At 46.8% G+C, this 21,461-nt stretch overlaps 1 protein-coding gene across 1 annotated transcript in view; it reads left to right on the forward strand.

Annotated features, from left to right (window-relative positions):
- The window catches only part of PTH1R (parathyroid hormone 1 receptor), a 121,263-nt gene that overhangs the window by 90,385 nt on the left and 9,417 nt on the right, over positions 1-21,461 (forward strand). Inside the window, exons 6-12 of the mRNA XM_060280998.1 lie at positions 448-634; positions 4,167-4,320; positions 7,677-7,737; positions 8,944-9,010; positions 14,483-14,577; positions 19,122-19,263; positions 21,407-21,448. Coding sequence (XP_060136981.1) covers positions 448-634; positions 4,167-4,320; positions 7,677-7,737; positions 8,944-9,010; positions 14,483-14,577; positions 19,122-19,263; positions 21,407-21,448 — 748 coding nt within the window. The remainder of the gene's footprint in view (positions 1-447; positions 635-4,166; positions 4,321-7,676; positions 7,738-8,943; positions 9,011-14,482; positions 14,578-19,121; positions 19,264-21,406; positions 21,449-21,461) is intronic.

Genomic DNA, 21,461 nt, shown 5'->3' on the forward strand with positions numbered 1-21,461 from the left:
TTAAAATTTCCCCAATCTTTATTAAATTTCTTATCTTCTTGGTTTCTGATCCTTCCATTTCGGCATAGTCCATCTTCTTGGTTATCTCTGGTTGGGACTTTGTCTTCCTTCCATCTCTGGGCGAAAAGCATTCTCGCAGCTGTCGTCGCATACATAAATAGTCTTTTCTGCTCTTTTGGTATCTCTTCACCACTAATTCCTAATAAAAAGGCTTCTGGTTTTGTCACAAAAGTTATCTTAAACATTTCCCCCAACTCATTACATAATCGTTTCCCAGAATGCTTTTGTTATCTTGCATGTCCACCACATATGGCAGAAAGTGCCTTCCTTTTCTTTACATTTCCAACATATATTTGTAGCAGTTCTATACATTGTTGCTAACCTAAGAGACGGCCCTTCTCACTCCCCACAACTCATCCCTCTTCCGCCTTCTGTTTCCCACGCCAGGCGCTTGCACTGCACAAGGAATTACATCCACATGCACCTGTTTGTCTCCTACATGCTGCGAGCCATCAGCATCTTCGTGAAGGACGCCGTCCTGTACTCCGGCTCGGCGCTGGAAGAGATGGAGCGGATCTCGGAAGAAGACTTCAAGTCCATCACGGAGGCACCTCCAGCAGACAAGTCCCAGTTGGTGAGTATGAGCCCCTGGGCAGCAGCAACCCTCGGTACAACACCTCTACTGGATTCGACAGTTAAAACAGGGGTGGGTTAGAACAGGGTTGCACCTCTGGGCACTTAAGGAACTGGTGGGCATCCCAGAATCCCAGAAGAGGAGGACCATAAGAGTGTCTGAAGAGGTGGTTGCATCAGTCCAGTGGCCCATCTAGTCCAGCATCCTTATTTTTTATTATTCGATTTTATAATTAACACTAGCTGTACCCGGCCACGTGTTGCTGTGGCTCAGTCAGGGCCCCCGTTTCCCAGGACATGCATATGACATCATGACACCCCTCTCTCTGTTGCCGCAGTGTGTGACATCATCTTCCCCCATGTGACATAACCCTCCACCTCGACACCCCCCCTCCCCCTCGCATACCGTATGCATATTTTGTGAAGGGCAGACGGCCCAGTTGCAGTTCCTTATGGAAGGCGGACATGCCGAGGGCAGGGGGAAGAGGCGAGGCAGCGGCAAAGGAAAAGGATCCGGGCCCCCAGTCTCCCAGAAGGAGCCACCTACCGTATGCACATTTTGGGGAGGACCTAGCCACTTCCCCCAGCGGATTCCGGCGGGCAAGGGGGCAGGCGGCCCAGGTGCAGCTCCTTATCAAAGGCGGACATGCTAAGGGCAGCGGGGAGAGGCGAGGTGCCAGCGGCGAAGGGACAGGATCCAGTCCCTACTCTGATACACCCTGTGTGTCTGGAGAAGTGTGCATGCACACAAAAGCTCATACCAATGATAAACTTAGTTGGTCTCTAAGGTGCTGCTGGAAGGAATTTTTTGTTTGTTTGTTTCTTATATTCCCAGTGGTTAATATCCCTTAACCACTAGATGGCACCACTCCCCATTCTAGCACACACACACACAATCTCTCTCTCTCTCTCTCTCTCTCTCTCTCTCTCTCTCTCTCTCTCTCTCTCTCTCTCTCTCTTAAATCAAGCTCCAACATCCTTTCTCTGCTTCCCTCATTATTCTCTCATTTAATCCAAGGATCCATATCTGGCGACATGTTATGAACTCGAACTGCTGCTCATTCACTCCCCAAGGGGCGAGTGCCTTTGCAATCAAACATGCCATTGCTATGGATCTGCGTTCAAATCACTGACAAGGTTAAAAAATAAAACCCAAACGGTCTCCAACAATTCCAGTCGGCCTTGACTAAGGACGTAAGGAGCCCTGCAGCTGACTCAGGTCAAAGGTATCTAGACCAGCATCGTGTTCCCACATGCCTCTTCTGGGAAACCAGCTGGTCTTCAGAGCCGTTGCTTTCTCCAACTGTGGACACGACAGCATAGCCACGTGGCTAGTAGCCATCGATAGCCCCCTCTTTCATGAATTTGTCTTTCTTGAAGCCACCCAAGTTGGTGACCATCGGTGCCTCCTGTGGGAGGGTGTTCCGTAGCTTTGTTGTTGTTTAGTCGTTTAGTCGTGTCCGACTCTTCGTGACCCCATGGACCATAGAACGCCAGGCACTCCTGTCTTGCACTGCCTCCCGCAGTTTGGTCAAACTCATGTTCGTAGCTTCGAGAACACTGTCCAACCATCTCATCCTCTGTCATCCCCTTCTCCTAGTGCCCTCCATCTTTCCCAACATCAGGGTCTTTTCCAGGGAGTCTTCTCTTCTCTATCTGTCCTTCCAGTGAGCACTCAGGGCTGATTTCCTTCAGAATGGATAGGTTTGATCTTCTTGCAGTCCATGGGACTCTCAAGAGTCTCCTCCAGCACCATAATTCAAAAGCATCAATTCTTTGGCGATCAGCCTTCTTGATGGTCCAGCTCTCACTTCCATACATCACTACTGGGAAAACCATAGCTTTAACTATACGGACCTTGTTCCGTAGCTTAGCTATGTGCTTTGTCAGGGTGGCGCTGTGGTCTAAACCACCGAGCCTCTTGGGCTTGCCAATCCGAAGGTCAGCGGTTCGAATCCCCGCAATGGGGTGAGCTCCTGTTGCTCGGTCCCAGCTCCTGCCAACCTAGCAGTTCGAAAGCAAGCCAGTGCAAAGTAGATAAATAAGTATCGCTGTGGCGGGAAGGTCAACGGTGTTTCCATGCGCTCCGTCACTGTGTCCTGTTGTGCCGGAAGCAGTTTAGTCCTGCTGGCCACATGACCCTGAAAGCTGTCTGTGGACAAACGCCAGTTCCCTCGGCCTGAAAGCGAGATGAGCACCACAACTCCATAGTCGCCTTTGGCTGGACTTAAGCATCCAGGGGTCCCTTACCCTTTTTTAAAAAAACCTTTGTCAGGGCTATTTTTCTAGAAAAAGAAGTGCTCTTATCATAGCAATGGAGAAGTGCCAGAAACCACCTGAGAGGTGCCAGAACAGAGTTCCGGCTGGGGAAAAAAAGCCCGGGCTGAAACTCACCAAAACTCGGCGTCTGCATCTCCCAGTAGGGCACCATACTCATCCTTAAGTGAACAAGGGAGGCGTTCATGGCGAGTTCCAGCACCTCCTTTTTAAAGAAAAATGGTGCTGTGCTTCACAAAGAAGTACTTCCTGTTATCTGTCCTGGATATTCCAAGAGGAAGATGAGAGATCCCTCTCCTGGGTGCATCTTTGCGGGGGGGGGGGTATACCTGAAGGAGCGTCTCCACCTCCATCGCTCTGCCCAGACACTGAGGCCCAGTGCCAAGGGCCTTCTGGCGGTTCCTTCGCTGCGAGAAGTCAAGTTACAGGGAACCAGGCAGAGGGCCTTCTCGGTAGTGGCACCCGCCCTGTGGAACACCCTCCCATCAGATGTCAAAGATAAAAACAACTACCAGACTTTTAGAAGACATCTGAAGGCAGCCCTGTTTAGGGAAGCTTTAAATCTTTAAGAAATTAGTGTACTGTATTCTAATTAGTGTATTTTAATATTTCTGTTGGAAGCCGCCCAGAGTGGCTGGGGAAACCCAGCCAGATGGGCGGGGTATAAATAATATATTATTATTATTATTATTATTATTATTATTATTATTATTATTATTATTATAGTGGGGGTGAACAGCAGGTTCCTCAATGGCCTTGATGATGATGCTAGTGGTGAGGTCTTATCGAACCCAGCTCTGCATATAATCAAAGTATAATGCACACCGAATGTCCCACTGCAATTCGTATTATGACTCAAAATAATATCAGCACAAAGCATAGACGTACAGTCACAAGGAGCTTGAAAAAAAATATGTACACGGTCTAGCAATTCGCTATTCAATACAGCCGAGATTGAGAGTTCAACCTTGTAGTAAATCTTGTAGAGAAGGACTGTGTACACAAAGGACTCCCGCCAGCAATGAGGTGTCCTTTTAAGGTCTTCGTTTCCTATGCCTTCTTCAGGTTGGTCCGGATATATTGATAAACGTCAAATTCGTGCTCAGAATTGGACCAGCTCCTGACTTGCATGGGCTCCTGACTTGCATAGTATAATTTTGGCACTGAGGTTGGGTCTTGCCAAGAAGATTGTGGCCTTTCTAAGTGTTCTATTAACCCCATTTTCTTCCTCCTTTCCTTTCTCTGACCTCCCTCAGGTGGGTTGCAAGGTGGCAGTGACCTTGTTCCTATACTTCCTGGCCACCAACTACTACTGGATCCTGGTGGAAGGACTCTACCTTCACAGCCTCATCTTCATGGCCTTCTTCTCGGAGAAGAAATACCTTTGGAGATTCACGCTATTTGGCTGGGGTGAGTCTTGCCTCCCATCGGCCTTACTCAACTGCTCAGAGTTTCCTGGCCGGTTTGAGAGATTACCTGATCGAGGAGATAGATGGGGCATGTTTGTGTAGCGATGTGGATATGAGAAAATGGACTTTCAGTAATGTTGGGGAAAGAAATTGGTAGGTTCCCCCCCCCCCAGGAGAGGACAGCAGTTGAGCCCTGGGTTTGGATTTTTCTGTTGGATTAATTTAGATGAGTAAGAGAGGATGTTTTTTTTAGTAATTATCCTTCCTCTTTTCACTTGTGTGAGAATGCAAATGCCTCTTCCTGCAGAGAAAAAGCACCATCTGGGCACAGGTTTTCTCTAGAAGCTTCTTTGGGACAAGGTTGCGTAATCTTCCAGAACAATTATGATATCCAAGGATGCCTACGCAAACTTGGATTGCTTTCTCCCTTTTTATGTTTCCCTCTCAACAAAGAAATCACTCTCAGAACTTTACGTAAACAGGAAAATACAGTGGAACCTCCGGTTGCGTACGGGATCCATTCCGGAGCGCTGGTCAGATCCCCGAGGAATTCGCAACCGGAGGTGCCTGTTCTGCCATGGATTGGATAGGACATCCCTCTTTCCATTGGAGAAATATTGGAGGGTATGGAATAGGATGTCCCTGCTTTCATTGGAGAAATATTGGAGGGTATGGAATAGGATGTCCCTGTTTTCATCGGAGAAATATTGGAGGCCATGAAATAGGACGTCCCTACAGTGGTACCTCGGTCTACGAACAGCCTTGTTAATGAACTATTCGGGTAATGAACTCCGCAAAACCGGAAGTAGGTGTTTTGGTTAGCGAACTTTGCCTCGGAAGATGAACAGAAGCTGAACAGTGGAAGGGCACCAGGGGTGGGAGGCCTCAGTAAGGACAACGTGCCTCGGTTTAAGAATGCTTTGACTTAAGAATGGACTTCTGGAATGAATTAAGTTCGTAAACTGAGGTACCACTGTATTTTCATTGGAGAAATATTGGAGGGTGTGGATTGGACGTCCCTGTTTTCATTGAAGAAATATGGGAGAGTATGGAATAGGACAGGCACGTCCAACAGGTAGATCGCAATCTATTAGTAGATTATGGGCTGTTCCTGATAGATCTCTGGCCTCTCAGTGATGTACTCACCCCCCCCCAAAAAAAAGCTCTACAACTTTGGCTTCCCAAAAAAAGCTCAGCAACTTTTGCTTCCTAGCAAAAAAGTCGGCCATCAGATTAAGTTCCACTATCGGTCTGGGGATTCAGGACCCTCAACTGTGTTTTATATACAGTGGCACCTCGGTTTATGAACACAATAGGTTCCGGATGTCTGTTCATAAACTGAAGCGTTCATAAACTGAAGCGAATTTTCCCATTGAAAGTAATGGAAAGTGGATTAATCCGTTCCAGACGGGTCCGCGGAGTACTCAACCTGAAGCGTACTTAACCCGAAGCATGGGTGTAATTGGTTCCAGAAGTCTGTTCATAAACTGAAGCGTTCATAAACTGAAGCGAATTTTCCCATTGAAAGTAATGGAAAGTGGATTAATCCGTTCCAGACGGGTCCGCGGAGTACTCAACCTGAAGCGTACTTAACCCGAAGCATGGGTGTAATTGGTTCCAGAAGTCTGTTCATAAACTGAAGCGAACTTTCCCATTGAAAGTAATGGAAAGTGAATTAATCCGTTCCAAATGGGTCCGCAGCGTTCGTAAACCGAGGTGTTCATAAACCGAGGTTCCACTGTAATCAACTTTTGATTATGTTCTGTGTATATTGCAATGCTCATTCAGTTTCATTCATTCATATATTCAGTCTGATTCATTCATATATCCGGTTCCATTCATTCATTTGCTCCCTAAAAAAAACCTCAGTCACCTTGGCTTCCCCAAAAAAGCTCAACAACTTTGATCCATCCAAAGACAATGGGTAGACCACTGCCAGTTTTCTTACACTGTGAGTAGATCACAGTCTATCGGGAGTTGGACGTCCCTGGAATAGGACATCCCTGGTTTCATTGAATAAATGTTGGTGGGTTTATGCAGTTGGAGGCATCGATGCTTCTGAAACCAGTTGCTGGAACCCACAGAAGGAGAGCGCAAGCTCACGTTCTCCCCCCTGATTTCCAAGAGGCATCTGGTGCGACCCCTGCGAGAAGAGTTTGCTGGACTAGATGGGCCATTGGCCTGATCCAGCATGCACTTCTTTGGTTCTTAAGGGAGGGGAAATGTCTTCTCAGTGGCCTTTTCATTCTGATTGGGCGTCTCTAGGACGATGGAGGCAGAGACCCTCCTGCAGAAATAGTGATGGTTCTTTAACACACACACACACACACACCCCACAACCTCAGACCACTGCCCCTCTGAGTGCGCCTACATTGTCATTTGTCCCTTTCCATGGTGCATTCCAGTTCTGGAGAGCGGGGAGGCAACCCTTGGCCAGCTTCAGCTGAGATGCCCTGACCTTATAGGACCTGCATTGTACACACTGTGCTTACACACTGGAGATGCACAGCGCATGCAATGTGGATACTATAGAAGTCAATTTCGGCGGTGCCACCCGTTGAGGTTTTGTGGAAAGCGGGCAGTCCATGTGTCTGGGTGTGAGAGAGGGGGCCTGATCAATGGAGAATGTGAACATACAATTTTGTGCCCACAAACACTGCTCTTTACAGTGCAAGCGGCGGCAAACAGAAATCCTCCAGGTCCCTGCCCCAAGGAGCTTACACATGTAAGGGGGATGTGTCAGCAGAGGGACAGGAGGACCAAGGGCAACGAGGGAGGCCCAGGCAGTTTTGTGCTTCACCTTTGGCTCTGAGGGTGGGTCGCTCCAGTGGTACCAGTGGTTTGCCTGCCCTGGGTGCCTGCAACCCATGCTACACCACTGGAGGAACGTTTTCACCTGGCGGCTGAAGATATGAAACGAAGGGGACAGGGGAACCTCCCTGGGAAGAGCCTTCCCCCAACAGGGAGCCACCACAGAAAAGGCCCTGTTCTCATGTTGCAGCCCTCTGGGCCTCTCGTGGAGGAGGCACACAAAGGAGGGCCTCAGATGAGGGTCTCAGGGTTCGGGTGGGTTCATACGGGGAGAGGCCACCCTTTTGCTGTTGCGGTCCTGAGCCATTTAGTTCCGCACAAAATGAAAACAGGAAATGGCTGCCACAAAAGGGGAATGGGTGTAGTTCCATGACAGGGCATCTGCTTCGCATGCAGAGAGTTCCAGGTTCAATCCCTGGTGAGTGGCTACCAGCCAGAGTAGGAACTACTGAGCTAGATGGACCCTATGGTCTGACTCAGCATAAGGCAGCTTCCTATGTTCCTGCAAAGTGACAGTATAATGCCTCCTTTCCTTTTCTCTTCCAGGGCTCCCTGTTGTGTTTGTTACATTCTGGGCGACGTTAAGGGCGATGTTTGCAGACACAGAGTAAGTCTATAAGCTACTCTTTCCCTTTCTTAAAGAGCCCGGGGCGCTATCCCGGCTCTTCTGACATGGGTCACAATCCCAAATTGCATTCCCTCGCCCCATAAGTGCCCAAGCAACCGTTTCCATTTCAGAACGGGCACCGGCTCATGTGCCGTGCATTACTCATTCCTCCAAACTTTTTTTTACTGCAGCAACGACTAAACTTTGGAACTCCCTGCCTATTGATATCAGGCAGGCGCCTTCGTAGCATTCTTGTCGGTGCCTGCTTTCGAAATTATCCAGACCCAGGGACCCACCTTTAACCCAAATATCCACTTGTGGACCCCCCCAAGTCTCTTTCATTTCACAAATTTCACATTTGTAGGTAGCGCTGGGGTTGTAACCCATCCTAGATCCGGCTGTGACCTGGGAGTGCTGAACACCAACTTCTTGCCAACCCATTGATACCATAACCCCAATAGAGGGCCGTCCAACCTTACTTAACAACCTTCCAAGGCTACCTAAGGAGATCCAAACAATACGTGTAAAGCACATCAACACATATTTTAAGGCACATGGCTCCCTGGGAACTGTAACTTAGGGTGCTGGGAATTATAGTTCTGCATGGGGGAAATTACAGTTTCCAGGATTATTATTGGGGGGGGGGGTCATGTGCATTTGATGTGCTTTGAGTGCGTGGTGTGGATCTCTCCTTTGCCCTACTGCCAGACAGCCCGTACCATTAGGGTCTATCTAAAAATTCGTAAGTAGAAAAAATCCTATCTAAACCGCATCCAAGATGGCGGACGGAGCTCCGTTCGTAAGTAGAAACATTCGCAAGTAGAGTTATTCGTAAGTAGAGGTACCACCGTAGCATATATTAAACACAACAAAACAGCGACAATTTGTTGTTGACAAAAGACAGCTGGATATATAAAGGGCCACATGACCTTCAGTAGCTCAGGGCCTCATCAAACCTAAAACCAGCCCTGACTGTAATCGGGGCCGGCTCACCCAAGAGGCAACCGCCTCGGGCGGCAGAATCCATGGGGCAGCAGAACTCAGTGTAGATTTTTATTCCCCTCTTGTTCCTGAGGTCGATCTTCACTCGCTCCTTCTTCCGGGGGGTGGGTGGGGGGGAGAGAGCACAGTTTTGTGGTTCTCCTCAAGGGCCAAAATGCCCCGACTGTCACTTTAGCCTTGACGCCGTCCCTCTTTCGTCCCCAGGTGCTGGGATTTGAGTGCTGGCTACTTCAAATGGGTTATTCAAGTGCCTATCCTCATAGCTGTAATGGTAAGTAGAGAAGATTGGGGTCGAGAGAGAAGGAGAAGGGGAGACTCTTCGTCGGGGGGGGGGGGGCGGCTCAAGAGGAAACAGGGGGTGGGAGCAGGATGCAGCCAGGAACAGTGTGAAAGTTATTATTATTATTCTTATTACTTATTGAGTTTGCAACATTCTTCTAAGTGTTTGCCATGGTTTATGCTTATTAAAATGATGCACTTTCGAGCCGGGTACAGTTGCAGGGAACCAGGCAGAGGGCCTTCTCGGTGGTGGCGCCCGCCCTGTGGAACGGCCTCCCATCAGATGTCAAAGAGAAAAACGGCTACCAGATTTTTAGAAGACATCTGAAGGCAGCCCTGTTTAGGGAGGCTTTTAATCTTTAATAGATTATTTTATTTCATTTTTCTGTTGGAAGCCTCCCAGAGTGGCTGGGGAAACCCAGCCAGATGGGCGGGGTATAAATATATTATTATTATTATTATTATTATTATTATTATTATTATTATTATTATTACGTTCTGGAAGTCCCTTCCGAAACCAAAGCGTTCCAAAACCAAGGCGCGCTTTCCCATAGAAAGTAATGCAAAGCGGATTAATCCGTTCCAGACTTTTAAAAACAACCCCTAAAACAGCAACTTGACATGAATTTTACTATCTAACGAAACCATTGATCCATAAAATGAAAGCAATAATCAATGTACTGTACTATAAAAAAATAAGACAGTATTGTAGATGATAAAAGTTAAAATTATTATTATTTTCTTACCTGCACTCCTGATAGTCAGTGTTTGGATGGGGGGGGGGGCTTTATCCATTTCTGCAGTCAATTAATCAATCAGTCAGTAGCTGAACTGGGTTCCACACAGTCACAAAAACAAATTAACTGAAAAAGCCTCAAAAACAAAAACGCAAATTAAATAGCAAAAACATAAGCGCCAAACTTAATCTATTCCAGAAGTCAAATGAAATTTTCAAAAACCAAGGCGCAGCTTCTGATTGGTGCAGGCGCCCTGGAAACAATAGCCAACAACCGCATTGGGCGTTCGGCTTCTGACAAAAGTTCAAAAGCCGGAACACTTACTTCTGGGTTTTCTGCATTTGGGAACCAAGGCGTTTGAGAACCAAGATACCACTGTCTTTGACAAATATTCCATCTGCCTCATTTCACTTTCACAGAACTATGCTTTCAATTTATTACCGTAAATACTCCGTATAAGCCAAGTTTTTCACTGAAAAAGCAGCCCTCTCCTTGTACTCGAGTGAGGCGGGCAGCCGAGCAGCAAGAAAGGAGCGCTTCTCCGAACCCCGAGATCTGTCCTTGTCATCAGCGGCAGAGGCGGGGGGAGAGGAACCAGCAGCGAGAAAGGGCTGCTTGTATTTGAATAGACTTATGGTTTCCCCCCCTATTGTTTTAATTTTAATTAGGGTTTAATTACTTTTAACAATGATCTTCTATGTTTTCAGCTTTTTGCATTTTATCTGTGTTGTTTTTAATTTGTGTAAGCCATCTTGAGTCCCAGTCTGGGGGAAAGGCGATTATTATTATTATTATTATTATTATTATTATTATTATTATTATGCATTAATAACATTAGGCAAGTAAGAGGCAACATGATAAAAGTTTATACAATTTTGCACAGCATGAAAAAAGGGGAAGTTTTTCTCCTTCTCTCGTAACATTAGAACTTGTGAACATCCAACAAAGCTGAACATTGGAAGATTCAGGACAGGCGGGGGCGGGGGGAACTGACTTCTTCAACTGTGGAACTCCCTGCCACAAGAGTGATGGCCACCACCTTCAATGGCTTTAAAAGAGGATTGGACGAGTTCAGAGAGCTACCAGCAGCTTCCACAGTCAGAGGCAGAAATGCTTCTGAAGGCCAGTTGCTGGAAACCGCAGGAGGGGAGAGTTGTTCTTGTGTTCGAATCCTGCTTGCAGGTTTCCTATAGGCATATGACCAGCCGCTGTGTGAAGAGAATGCTGGACTAGATGGGCCGTTGGCCTGACCCAGCGCACACTTCTTCTGTTCCTAAATCACCCTGGACCATGAGGACTAGAGACTTGCTTTATTTTCAGGAGGACCATCAGCAGCAGAATGCACCTTTGACCAGAGCAATGTCCCTCTTCAATGATCTCCAGCCCTCTCTCCTCTTGTGGGCCTGCTCTGTCTGTCTGTCTGTCTGTCTGTCTGTCTGTCTCTCGCTCGTTCCAGATCGGACAGAAGCCCTGACAGCAAAAGTGCATCTTAGAACATCTGCGCCAACAGCAATCCGAACATCTTGCACTCATTTCCGTAATGTATTCCGAGTGCAGAACAGCCGAGCTTTCCCTCTTTCTTTCTTTCTTTCTCTCTCTCTGAGGAGGCCTTTTCGGCTTCGACACAGAGAAACCCCAGACGCGGTTTTCTCCGCTCTGCTGCAGAAGAATTCTCCCCCTTTCCCTCCCTTCCTCACCCCGGGGCACCCCCAAAACAAAAGGAAACAAAACAGAACTTGACAGGAAAGAGAGGTCATGTAGGGTTTGCAAAATCTCCCCCCCCCAAAAAAAAGGGTTTTGAGCTATTTTTAAAGGAAATTTGCCAAAAAAATCAACACTTCTGACATGGGTTTTCCCAGACATTTTTACTGATTTTCTGAAAATCCGCCCGGACGCTATTTCTGACAGGTGAATCCTAGATAAGTCAGGGAAATTCTAGACCTCAGTCAAGGCTACCAAAGAGACTAACCACTAGGTAGACAACAGCTGAAACACTGAATAGGAACATTTGCAAAATGGTCTACCGCTCTGGGATTTTCTCTGAAGAACATCAAACTTCCATCGCGTCTAAATCATTGTCTTCTCTTAATTGGACCACAAATTTGAAAGGCTTGTGGGCCCTGGCACTTCACCGCACTAATCCTGCCCGATTCCTCTGTTGTCTTGCTGTCTCTTCCACCCTGCCTGGATTTCGGAGCATCCTTGTGTGGTCCGGGCTGTTGGCACCTCCTCGTGCCAAGGAAAAACCAGCCCGGCGATTTCCAGCCAAGAAACGGACCGATGAAGAAAGTCAGAACATAAGAAGAGTCTGTAGGATCAGGCCAATGGCCCATCTTGTCCAACACCCTGTTCTCAAAGTGGCCAACCACCAGGTGCCTGGGGGGAACGCACAAGCAGGATTCGAACACAAGAGCCCTCTCCCCTCCTGTGGTTTCTGGAAGCTAGTATTCAGAGGCCTTCCTGTTTCCAACTGTGGAGGCATAGCATAGTCATGCTGGCTTAGTAACCATTGATAGCTCTCTATTCCATCTAAGTTGGTGGCCGTCACAGCTTCCAGTAGAGGTGAGTTCCATAGTTTAACAATGCACTTCTTTTAGCTGTCCCAAATCGACCAACATTCAGCTTCCTGAGTTCTAGAGCTACAAAAGAGGGAGATAAAGCTTGTGCTATCCACCTTTTCCAATCCAGTTTCCCAGATTTTCAAGGTGCATGATGAACACATGGAATTTCTGTAAAGCTCAGGGAGAGGCGAATGTCACATATGCAAAGTGCAGCCTGACAATAAAACTGATAAGGAGCAGTTTGTTGTTGTTTAGTCATTTAGTCGTGTCCGACTCTTCTTGATCCCATGGACCAGAGCACGCCAGGCACTCCTGTCTTCCACTGCCTCCCGCAGTTTGGTCAAACTCATGTTCGTAGCTTCGAGAACACTGTCCAACCATCTTGTCCTCTGTCGTCCCTTCTCCTAGTGCCCTCCATCTTTCCCAGAATCAGGGTCTTTTCCAAGGATTCTTCTCTTCTCATGAGGTGGCCAAAGTATTGGAGCCTCAGCTTCACGATCTGTCCTTCCAGGGAGCACTCAGGGCTGATTTCCTTAAGAATGGATAGGTTTGATCTTCTAGCAGTCCATGGGACTCTCAAGAGTCTCCTCCAGCACCATAATTCAAAAGCATCAATTCTTCGGCGATCAGCCTTCTTTATGGTCCAGCTCTCACTTCCATACATCACTACTGGGAAAACCATAGCTTTAACTATACGGACCTTTGTAGGCAAGGTGATGTCTCTGCTTTTTAAGCTGCTGTCTAGGTTTGTCATTGCTTTTCTCCCAAGAAGCAGGCGTCTTTTAATTTCGTGACTGCTGTCACCATCTGCAGTGATCATGGAACCCAAGAAAGTAAAATCTCTCACTGCCTCCATTTCTTCCCCTTCTGTTTGCCAGGAGGTGATGGGACCAGTGGCCATGATCTTGGTTTTTTTGATGTTGAGCTTCAGACCATGTTTTGCGCTCTCCTCTTTCACCCACATATGCAAAGTGCAGCCTGACAATAAAACTGATAAGGACCAGTTCAGAAAAACGTTAACACTGGCTGTTAAAGGGGGGGAAATGACTCTAGATAAGGTACAAGGAGGGTTCTGGCAGATTCAGTGAAAATGGGTTGAGTAAAGTTACATTTCAAGGACTCTGGCTGGGTGAAGAGATGGGGCAATGGCATGGCAGGTGTTGGTTAGCCCAGAGGCTGGAACAGCCAAGATGACTTATTTTTCCCATGAATAATGACTATTGTAACTCGCTCTACGCGGGGCTGCCCTTAAAGCTGACCCAGAAACTCCAGCGGGTGCAGAATGCTGCGGCGAGGCTCCTCACAGAGGGTCCCGGCCGCGGGATCACATTCATCCAGTGCTTTACCAGCTGCACTGGCTCCCGGTGGAGTACAGGATCAGGTTTAAGGTGCTGGTTTTGACCTTTAAAGCCCTATGCGGCTTGGGACCCTCGTACCTACGTGACCGCCTCTCCTGGTATGCCCCGCGGAGGACCTTAAGGTCCACAAACAACAATATTCTGGAGATCCCGAGCCATAAGATGGCTAGATTGGCCTCTACTAGAGCCAGGGCCTTTTCAGTACTGGCCCCAACTTGGTGGAACGCTCTTTCCCAGGAGACCAGGGCCCTGCGGGATTTGTCATCTTTCCGCAGGGCCTGCAAGACAGAGCTGTTCCGCCTGGCCTTTGGGTTAGACTCAGCTTGATCCCTGTGTTTTCCTCCCTCATGGCTTAGATTTATGGACTACTTGAAATGAGGCTGCACTTTAAATTTTAATACTGTATTTTAATCTGTATTTTAAGTAATTGTTTTTATGTTTTATTGTAATGCTGTTGGTGTCAGCCGCCCTGAGCCCGGTTTTTGACTGGGGAGGGTGGGGTATAAATAATTTATGATGATGATGATGATGATGATGATGATGATGATGATGATGATGATGATGCAAGGCTTTCTCTCTCTCTCTCTCTCTCTTTTTTTGCAAACTCTTTGGACGCTTCTTCTGCAATGCATTACTGTACTGAATAAAGTCTGACCAGTTGGGGAATGGGGTGTGACCCTCCTTGAAGCCCCCCAAGGGGAATTTCTCCCACAACAACTGACCCTTTTAGTAGAAGCTGGAGAGAGGCTTCAAGACGCCTCTCTCCACGGCACCCTTTTAAAACGCTTTGTCTCTCTTTCTCTCCCAGGCAAATTTTATCCTTTTTATCAAAATTCTCAGAGTCCTCGCAACCAAACTCCGAGAAACAAATGCGGGGAGGTGCGACACGAGGCAACAGTATAGGTAAGTGCTTGAGGCTATCCAACCCTGCAGGGAGGTTTCAGAGAAGGGGAATGCCTACAGCCTATCCATATCCTGGGATCCGTTAAGACAAGGATGGGGAACATATAGACCTCCAAAAACTGCTAGACTAAGACTACAGGTCCCACCGTTCCTGGCCATTGGCCATGCTGACTGGGGCTGATTGCAGCTGGAGTCCAAATATCACTGAAGATGCTCTGTTTCCCAGTCCACGCACTATGAGGCAGTATGATGGTGATGTAGACAAAGCCTCTGGCAGCGATTGGCTGAGCTACCCTGATGTCACAGAAGGCAGAGGTTCCATTGGCTGAACTGCTGAATTCTTGAATCTGTCCCTCTGAGTTGATCCCCATTCATTTGCCTATTGTATTATTATTATTGCAATAAGAACACCTTCAGCCGAAAAATGCCTAACCCCACACATGCTGTTAGCAGAAGTCTAGTATCCAGATCAGGGGTCAGCAAACTTTTTCAGCAGGGGGACAGTCCACTGTCCCTCAGACCTTGTGGGGCGCCAGACTATATATATATATATATATATATTGGGGGGAAGAATTCCTATACCCCACAAATAACCCAGAATGCATTTTAAATAAAAGGACACGTTCTACTGTAAAAACACGCTGATTCCCGGACCGTCCATGAGCCGGATTGAGAAGGTGATTGGGCCGCATCCGGCCCACAGGCTCACACTTCAAAATGACCTTAACAGATTAGACAACTGGGCCAAAGCAAACAAGATGAATTTTAACAGGGCGAAATTTTCTGGGCAAAAAAAAATGAAAGGCACAAATGCAGGATGGGAGACACCTGGCTTGAGAGCAGTACATGTGAAAAGGATCTAGGAGTCTTGGTAGACCACAAACTTGACATGAGTCAACAGTGCGATGCAGCAGCTAAAAAAGCCAATGCAATTCTGGGCTGCATCAATAGGAGTATAGCATCTAGATCAAGGGAAGTAATAGTACCACTGTATTCCGCTCACCTGGAATACTGTGTCCAGTTCTGGGCACCACAGTTCAAGAAGGATACTGACAAGCTGGAACATGTCCAGAGGAGGACAACCAAAATGGTTAAAGGCCTGGAAACAATGTCTTATGAGGAACGGCTTAGGGAGCTCGGTATGTTTAGCCTGGAGAAGAGAAGGTTGAGGGGTGATATGATAGCCATGTTCAAATATATGAAAGGATATCATATGGAGGAGGGAGAAAGGTTGTTTTCTGCTGCTCCAGAGAAGCGGACACGGAGCAATGAATTCAAACTACAAGAAAGAAGATTCCACCTAAACATTAGGAAGAACTTCCTGACAGTAAGAGCTGTTTGGCAGTGGAATTTGCTGCCAAGGAGTGTGGTGGAGTCTCCTTCTTTGGAGGTCTTTAAGCAGAGGCTTGACAGCTATCTCTCAGGAATGCTTTGTTTTTTGTTTTCAATATAATCTTTATTAGTTTTTTGTACGTAAATGACATCAAACAATTCGAATACATTTTACTTTCCAGTTGCTAACTTATAACTTATTTGATTACAAATAATGTCAAAACAAATGTCAGGAATGCTTTGATGGTGTTTCCTGCTTGGCAGGGGGTTGGACTGGGTGGCCCTTGTGGTCTCTTCCAACTCCATGATTCTATGATTCTATGGTTGCCTACTCATGGTCCAGATCAGGGGTCAGCAAGGTTTATCTTGCCTGGGTCGAATCGGTCCCATGGAGATCCCTCCAAGGGACGGTTCGCGCACGCATCCGATTTTCAGCGCCTGCACAGATGCGGTTTAGCGCAGCGCGTGGGTGGCTCAGTTCGGGGTCAGCTCGTGGGCCGGTCAAACGACCTCCATGGGCTGCTTCCGGCCCATGGGCCTTAGGTTGCTGACCCTGGTCCAGATCAAGGCAACTAATAGTACCTAGGTAAAGGTAAAGGGGCCCCTGACCATCAGGTCCAGTCGTGTCCGACTCTGGGGTTGCAGCGCTCATCTCACTCTATAGGCCAAGGGAGCCGGCGTTTGTCCGCAGACAGCTTCCGGGTCATGTGGCCAGCATGACAAAGCTGCTTCTGGCGAACCAGAGCAGCACACGGAAACGCCGTTTACCTTCCCGCCGGAGCGGTCCCTATTTATCTACTTGCACTTTGATGTGCTTTCGAACTGCTAGGTGGGCAGGAGCTGGGATCGAGCAACAGGAGCTCACCCCGTTGCAGGGATTTGAACCGCCGACCTTCTGATCAGCAAGCCCTAGACTCTGCGGTTTAACCCACAGCGCTACCTGGGTCCCTAGTACCTAGTCCTGCTCTATTCTGCCTTGGTCAGACCACACCTGGAATACTGTGTCCAATTCTGGCCGTCACAATTTTAAAAGGTTGTTGGCAAGCTGGAACTCGTGCAGAGGAGGGGGACTGAGATGGTCAAGGCTCTGGAAGCTAAGCCTGATGAGGAATGGTTGATGAGGAACTGGGTAAGTTTAGCCTGGAAAAGAGGAGACTGAGAGGAGATAAGATAGCCATCTTCAAATACCCCAAGGGCTGTCATGTGGAAGATGGAGCAAGATTCCCCCCCCCTGCTCTTGAGCGTAGGACCCGAACCAATGGATTCAAGTTGCAAGAAAAGAGATTTCAACGAAATATAAGGGAGGACATTTCTGATGGTGATGTGGACCAGTGGAATGAACTCCCTCAGAAGGTGGTGGACTCTCCTTCCTTGGAGGTTTTTCAACACAGGTGGGATGGCCATCTGCTGGGGATTCTTCAGCTGTGATTCCTGCATGGCAAGGAGGGGTTGGACTAGATGAGCCTTGGGGGGTCCCTTCCAACTCTACGATTCATGGGACTTCCTAGCTCTCTACCACCTACCAGCTAAGCCGCCGTGTTGGTTCTTAAAAGGGTCTAGGAAGACGTCCTCCTCAGAATTCAACATGCAAGCGGATCCCTGCTCAGCCTTAACCGATCACAGCTACATCGGAGGGGTAGCATTCGTCAGAGGTTCGCATTCGTCAGATTGGCCGAGTTTGTTTAGAAGAGAAAAGGGTGGGGAGCGAAGAGAGAACCTTGAGAACTTGGAAGGAAAATGTTTAATTTAAAGCAGGAGGAGTGAGTTTGCACCAGCTGCCGTTGGCAATAAAAAAAAATGCCAAGCCTCGTTTTCCAGCCTCACCGAAGCCTATCATCTACCTACTGATTTATTACACGCTATTTGAGGCTTGTTACTCATTATGGTTTTGGAGGCTCTCGGCTGCTTTGTTTTGCTTTTAATGATGTTTTCCCCCAACCTCCAACCCCGTCCGCTGCCGCTATTCGCTGCAGAAGAGGCTGGGCCTCAGGGTGGCGGGTGCCCCTTAGTAATTGCCTCCATGCTGCGGCAACTGTTGGCAGGGCATTTCCTTCCCCTCCCTCTCCCTCCGACAGCATCATTTCCAGTCAGTGTTCCTTCGGGGAGCACCGCTCCTAAATGGTACCAGATGTCCTCATCCGCTTAGGCATTCTGAGGCGCTTTCTGCAACCTTTGCTCCCAGTACGTTTCCAAGCACAATTCAAAGCGTTGGTGCTGACCTTGAAAGCCCTAAACGGCCTCGGTCCAGTATACCTGAAGGAGCCTCTCCACTCCCATCGTTCTGCCTGAGGTCCAGCTCTAAGGGCCTTCTGGCGGTTCCCTCCCTGCAAGAAGTAAGGTTACAGGGAACCAAGCACAGGGCTTTCTCAGTGGTGGCACCCGCCCTGTGGAACGCCCTCCCATCAGATGTCAAGGAAACAAACAACTAGCTGACTTTTCGAAGACATCCAAAGGCAGCCCTGTTTAGGGAAGTTTTTAAATGTTTGATCTTTTACCATGTTTTTAGTGTTCTGTCGGGAGCCGCCGAGAGTGGCTGTGGAAACCCAGCCAGATGGGCGGGGTATTAATAAACATATTATTATTATTATTATTATTATTATTATTATTATTATTATTATTATTAGTGTGGATGAACAGCAGGTTCCTCAATGGCCTTGATGATTTGCCACAGTTGGGGGCAGATGGGGCAGTGACCAATCCACCTCAGTCAGCCCCCATAGGAGCAAAGATTCGCAGAGTTGGAAGAGGTCCCCCAAGGGTCATCATCCAGTCCAACCCCCTCCGATTCAGGAATCACAACTTCTTGTTTTAAAAAACCTCTGAGGAAAGAGAGTCCACCGTCTTCCCGACAGAGTCCATTCCACTGTCTAACAGCTCTTGCCTTCCGAAGGTTCTTGCTAAAGCTTTCAACCCTGGGAAACTCCTCCTGAGCCTTCTGCCGGGGGGTTCTCTTCACAGAAGCTTAAATCATAGAATCCTAGAACTCTGCTTGGAAGGGGCACCGGGGGGTCATCTAGTCAAACCCCCTGCAATGCAGGGCTCTCGACTTTAACCACCATGGCGGATGGCCATCCAACCTCTGCTTAAAAAATTCCAGTGAGGGGAGGTGCCCCTTTCACACCTGGATGTCGGTATTTCATTGTGGTTCATGGTCTGGAAACGAATTCAACTTCTCCTAACGTTTTCCCTCTCCTCTCTGCTCTCTTCTGCAGGAAGCTTCTGAAATCCACCCTGGTCCTCATGCCTCTCTTCGGAGTTCATTATATTGTTTTTATGGCTATGCCGTACACCGAAGTGTCAGGGATTATCTGGCAAATTCAAATGCACTATGAAATGCTCTTCAACTCTTTCCAGGTACGGGGTTCTCTGTCCAGGACGCCCCGGGTTATGTAGGGGGGGGGGGCTCTGTAAACCTGATGTCTTTGGAGATAGTCCAAAATCAATTTCTGACACGTCTGTTAAAACTGCCTCAGTGTGTGAGCAATTCAGCCATTCGCTTAGAATTAAAAATCCCTTCTCTAGAAAACGCTGTTTTTTGTTCTTGGTTGTCCTTGCGACACAGACTTTCAAAACTCTATTGTTATGTACTGAGCTGAATCATAGAACAATAGGATCCAGAATCAGCAGTCTGATTGGTCCGCAGGAGCCACCCAATCCAACTCCAGGTGGAAGTGAATCCGCAACCTGATTGGCCTGCAGGAGCAGCCAATCAGGCGGCTGGCAGAAGTGAATCCGCAACCTGATTGGCCTGCAGGAGCAGCCAATCAGGCTGCAGGCAGAAGTCAATCCACAACCTGATTGGCCCACAGGTGTAGCCCTGAAGTAGCCAATCACGCAAAGCCCATTGTGTAAATAATGTATATAAGCAGATGGTTTTGGGAAAAGAGCCATTCTTCTCCTCTTCTCCTTGATGACTATGAGCTGAATAAAGAGCATGAAATTCACTCTCAACTCCAAGTATATTTCATCTATCTTATTCAATGTCTCTGGCGAGATGAATTTGCTAGCCCATGGGCAGAGAAGATTCATACAAAAATCGTGTCCTATGGACTGTCTCCATCGGACCTATTGAAACTAGATCTCGCCTCGGCCAAAAGAACACTTATACAAAAACTAGATGAGTTTGATCTCCAACAAAATGTCATAGTGGGAAGTGGTACATGTTCACCGCTGAATCTTGGTATACGGCTTACACCGCAAATTCCATCTTATTTGTCATCTTTATCCGTTGCGGCCCACAGATTTCTACTTCCCTAAATAACAGAAAGTTTGACTGAGAACTCGGAGTCTCAGTTAACATATCTGCTACAAGACAGCGACTCGAGCAGAACACTGCTAGTAGCAAGATATTTGGTTACAGTTCTCTCATACAAAAGGAAAAACGGTTTACTTCACGATTATTGATAATCTGTCCTATTACCCAATTTATAGTGGAAATTTGTTGAAACAAATGTACTGTTCCATCTATTTTTTTTAAAAAATGTATTTATTGAAATTTTTATAATGAACAACAAAAACATACAGACTACAAAAAACCACTACAAAAACTACAAAATACAAAAATACAAAAAACCTACAAAACAAAAACTCCAATTTATAAACCTTCTTTCTAATCTAGTGACTTCCTCATTCCTCCTCTTTCTGTGCTCCATTGTAGATCGTCCTTAGTAATTTCTAAATCTTATACAAACTCTAAATTTTACTTAATACCAACTTATTTCTATACCTTTTATATCTTAATATTTAACATTCCAACTAATTCCTTTCTTTTTACTCAATTATGACTAACTCTATCAATACTTATTTCTCACCATTATATTAACTACAACCTCTTTGTATCTTCCTCACTTCCATAAATTCTAATCTATTATACGCTTATTCTTCAAGTAAACTTTAAATTCCTTCCAATCATCTTCCACTGCTTCTTCACTCTGATCTCGAAGTCTCCCGGTCAACTCAAACAGTTCCCTATATTCTATCAACTTCTTCTGCCAATCATCCATTATTGGTATACTTCACATTGCTTAATCTTTAACTCATTATTTATTTCTACTTAGCCTCTAATTTTCCCCTTAAAATATTCCACATTTCCTAAACTATAATTTCTATAACATCTAATATATTGAATGTTCCCTTCCCACCTCTCGCCCTATAATTTCAACTATATCATGTCTCATTCCTTAACCTTTTCCAGTTCAGACCTTGTCTGTTCCATCTATTTTAGCCAAGGAATTTATGCAAATTCTATCTGTATACATGTATTGAATTATTTTACTTTATTCATTTCTGTTTTATTTTATCCTGCCCTGCCCAGTGTTTTTGTACATTGTGTTGCATAAGGTTATATTGTGGGCCTTTGGCCGTAATAAAGATTTCATGCATTCATTCTCTGTCCGGGAGAAAGCGGCCCTCTTCCAAACACAGAGGATATCTTAGGTGAAATAGCTATGTGCTGACTCAATGTTAATTTGTCGTTTCTTCTCCTCCTCTTTCCTAGGGGTTTTTTGTCGCCATTATCTATTGCTTTTGCAACGGGGAGGTAAGTTTCTTAC

This window comes from Zootoca vivipara, chromosome 12 (assembly GCF_963506605.1).
Source record: "Zootoca vivipara chromosome 12, rZooViv1.1, whole genome shotgun sequence".
Lineage (NCBI taxonomy): Eukaryota > Metazoa > Chordata > Lepidosauria > Squamata > Lacertidae > Zootoca > Zootoca vivipara.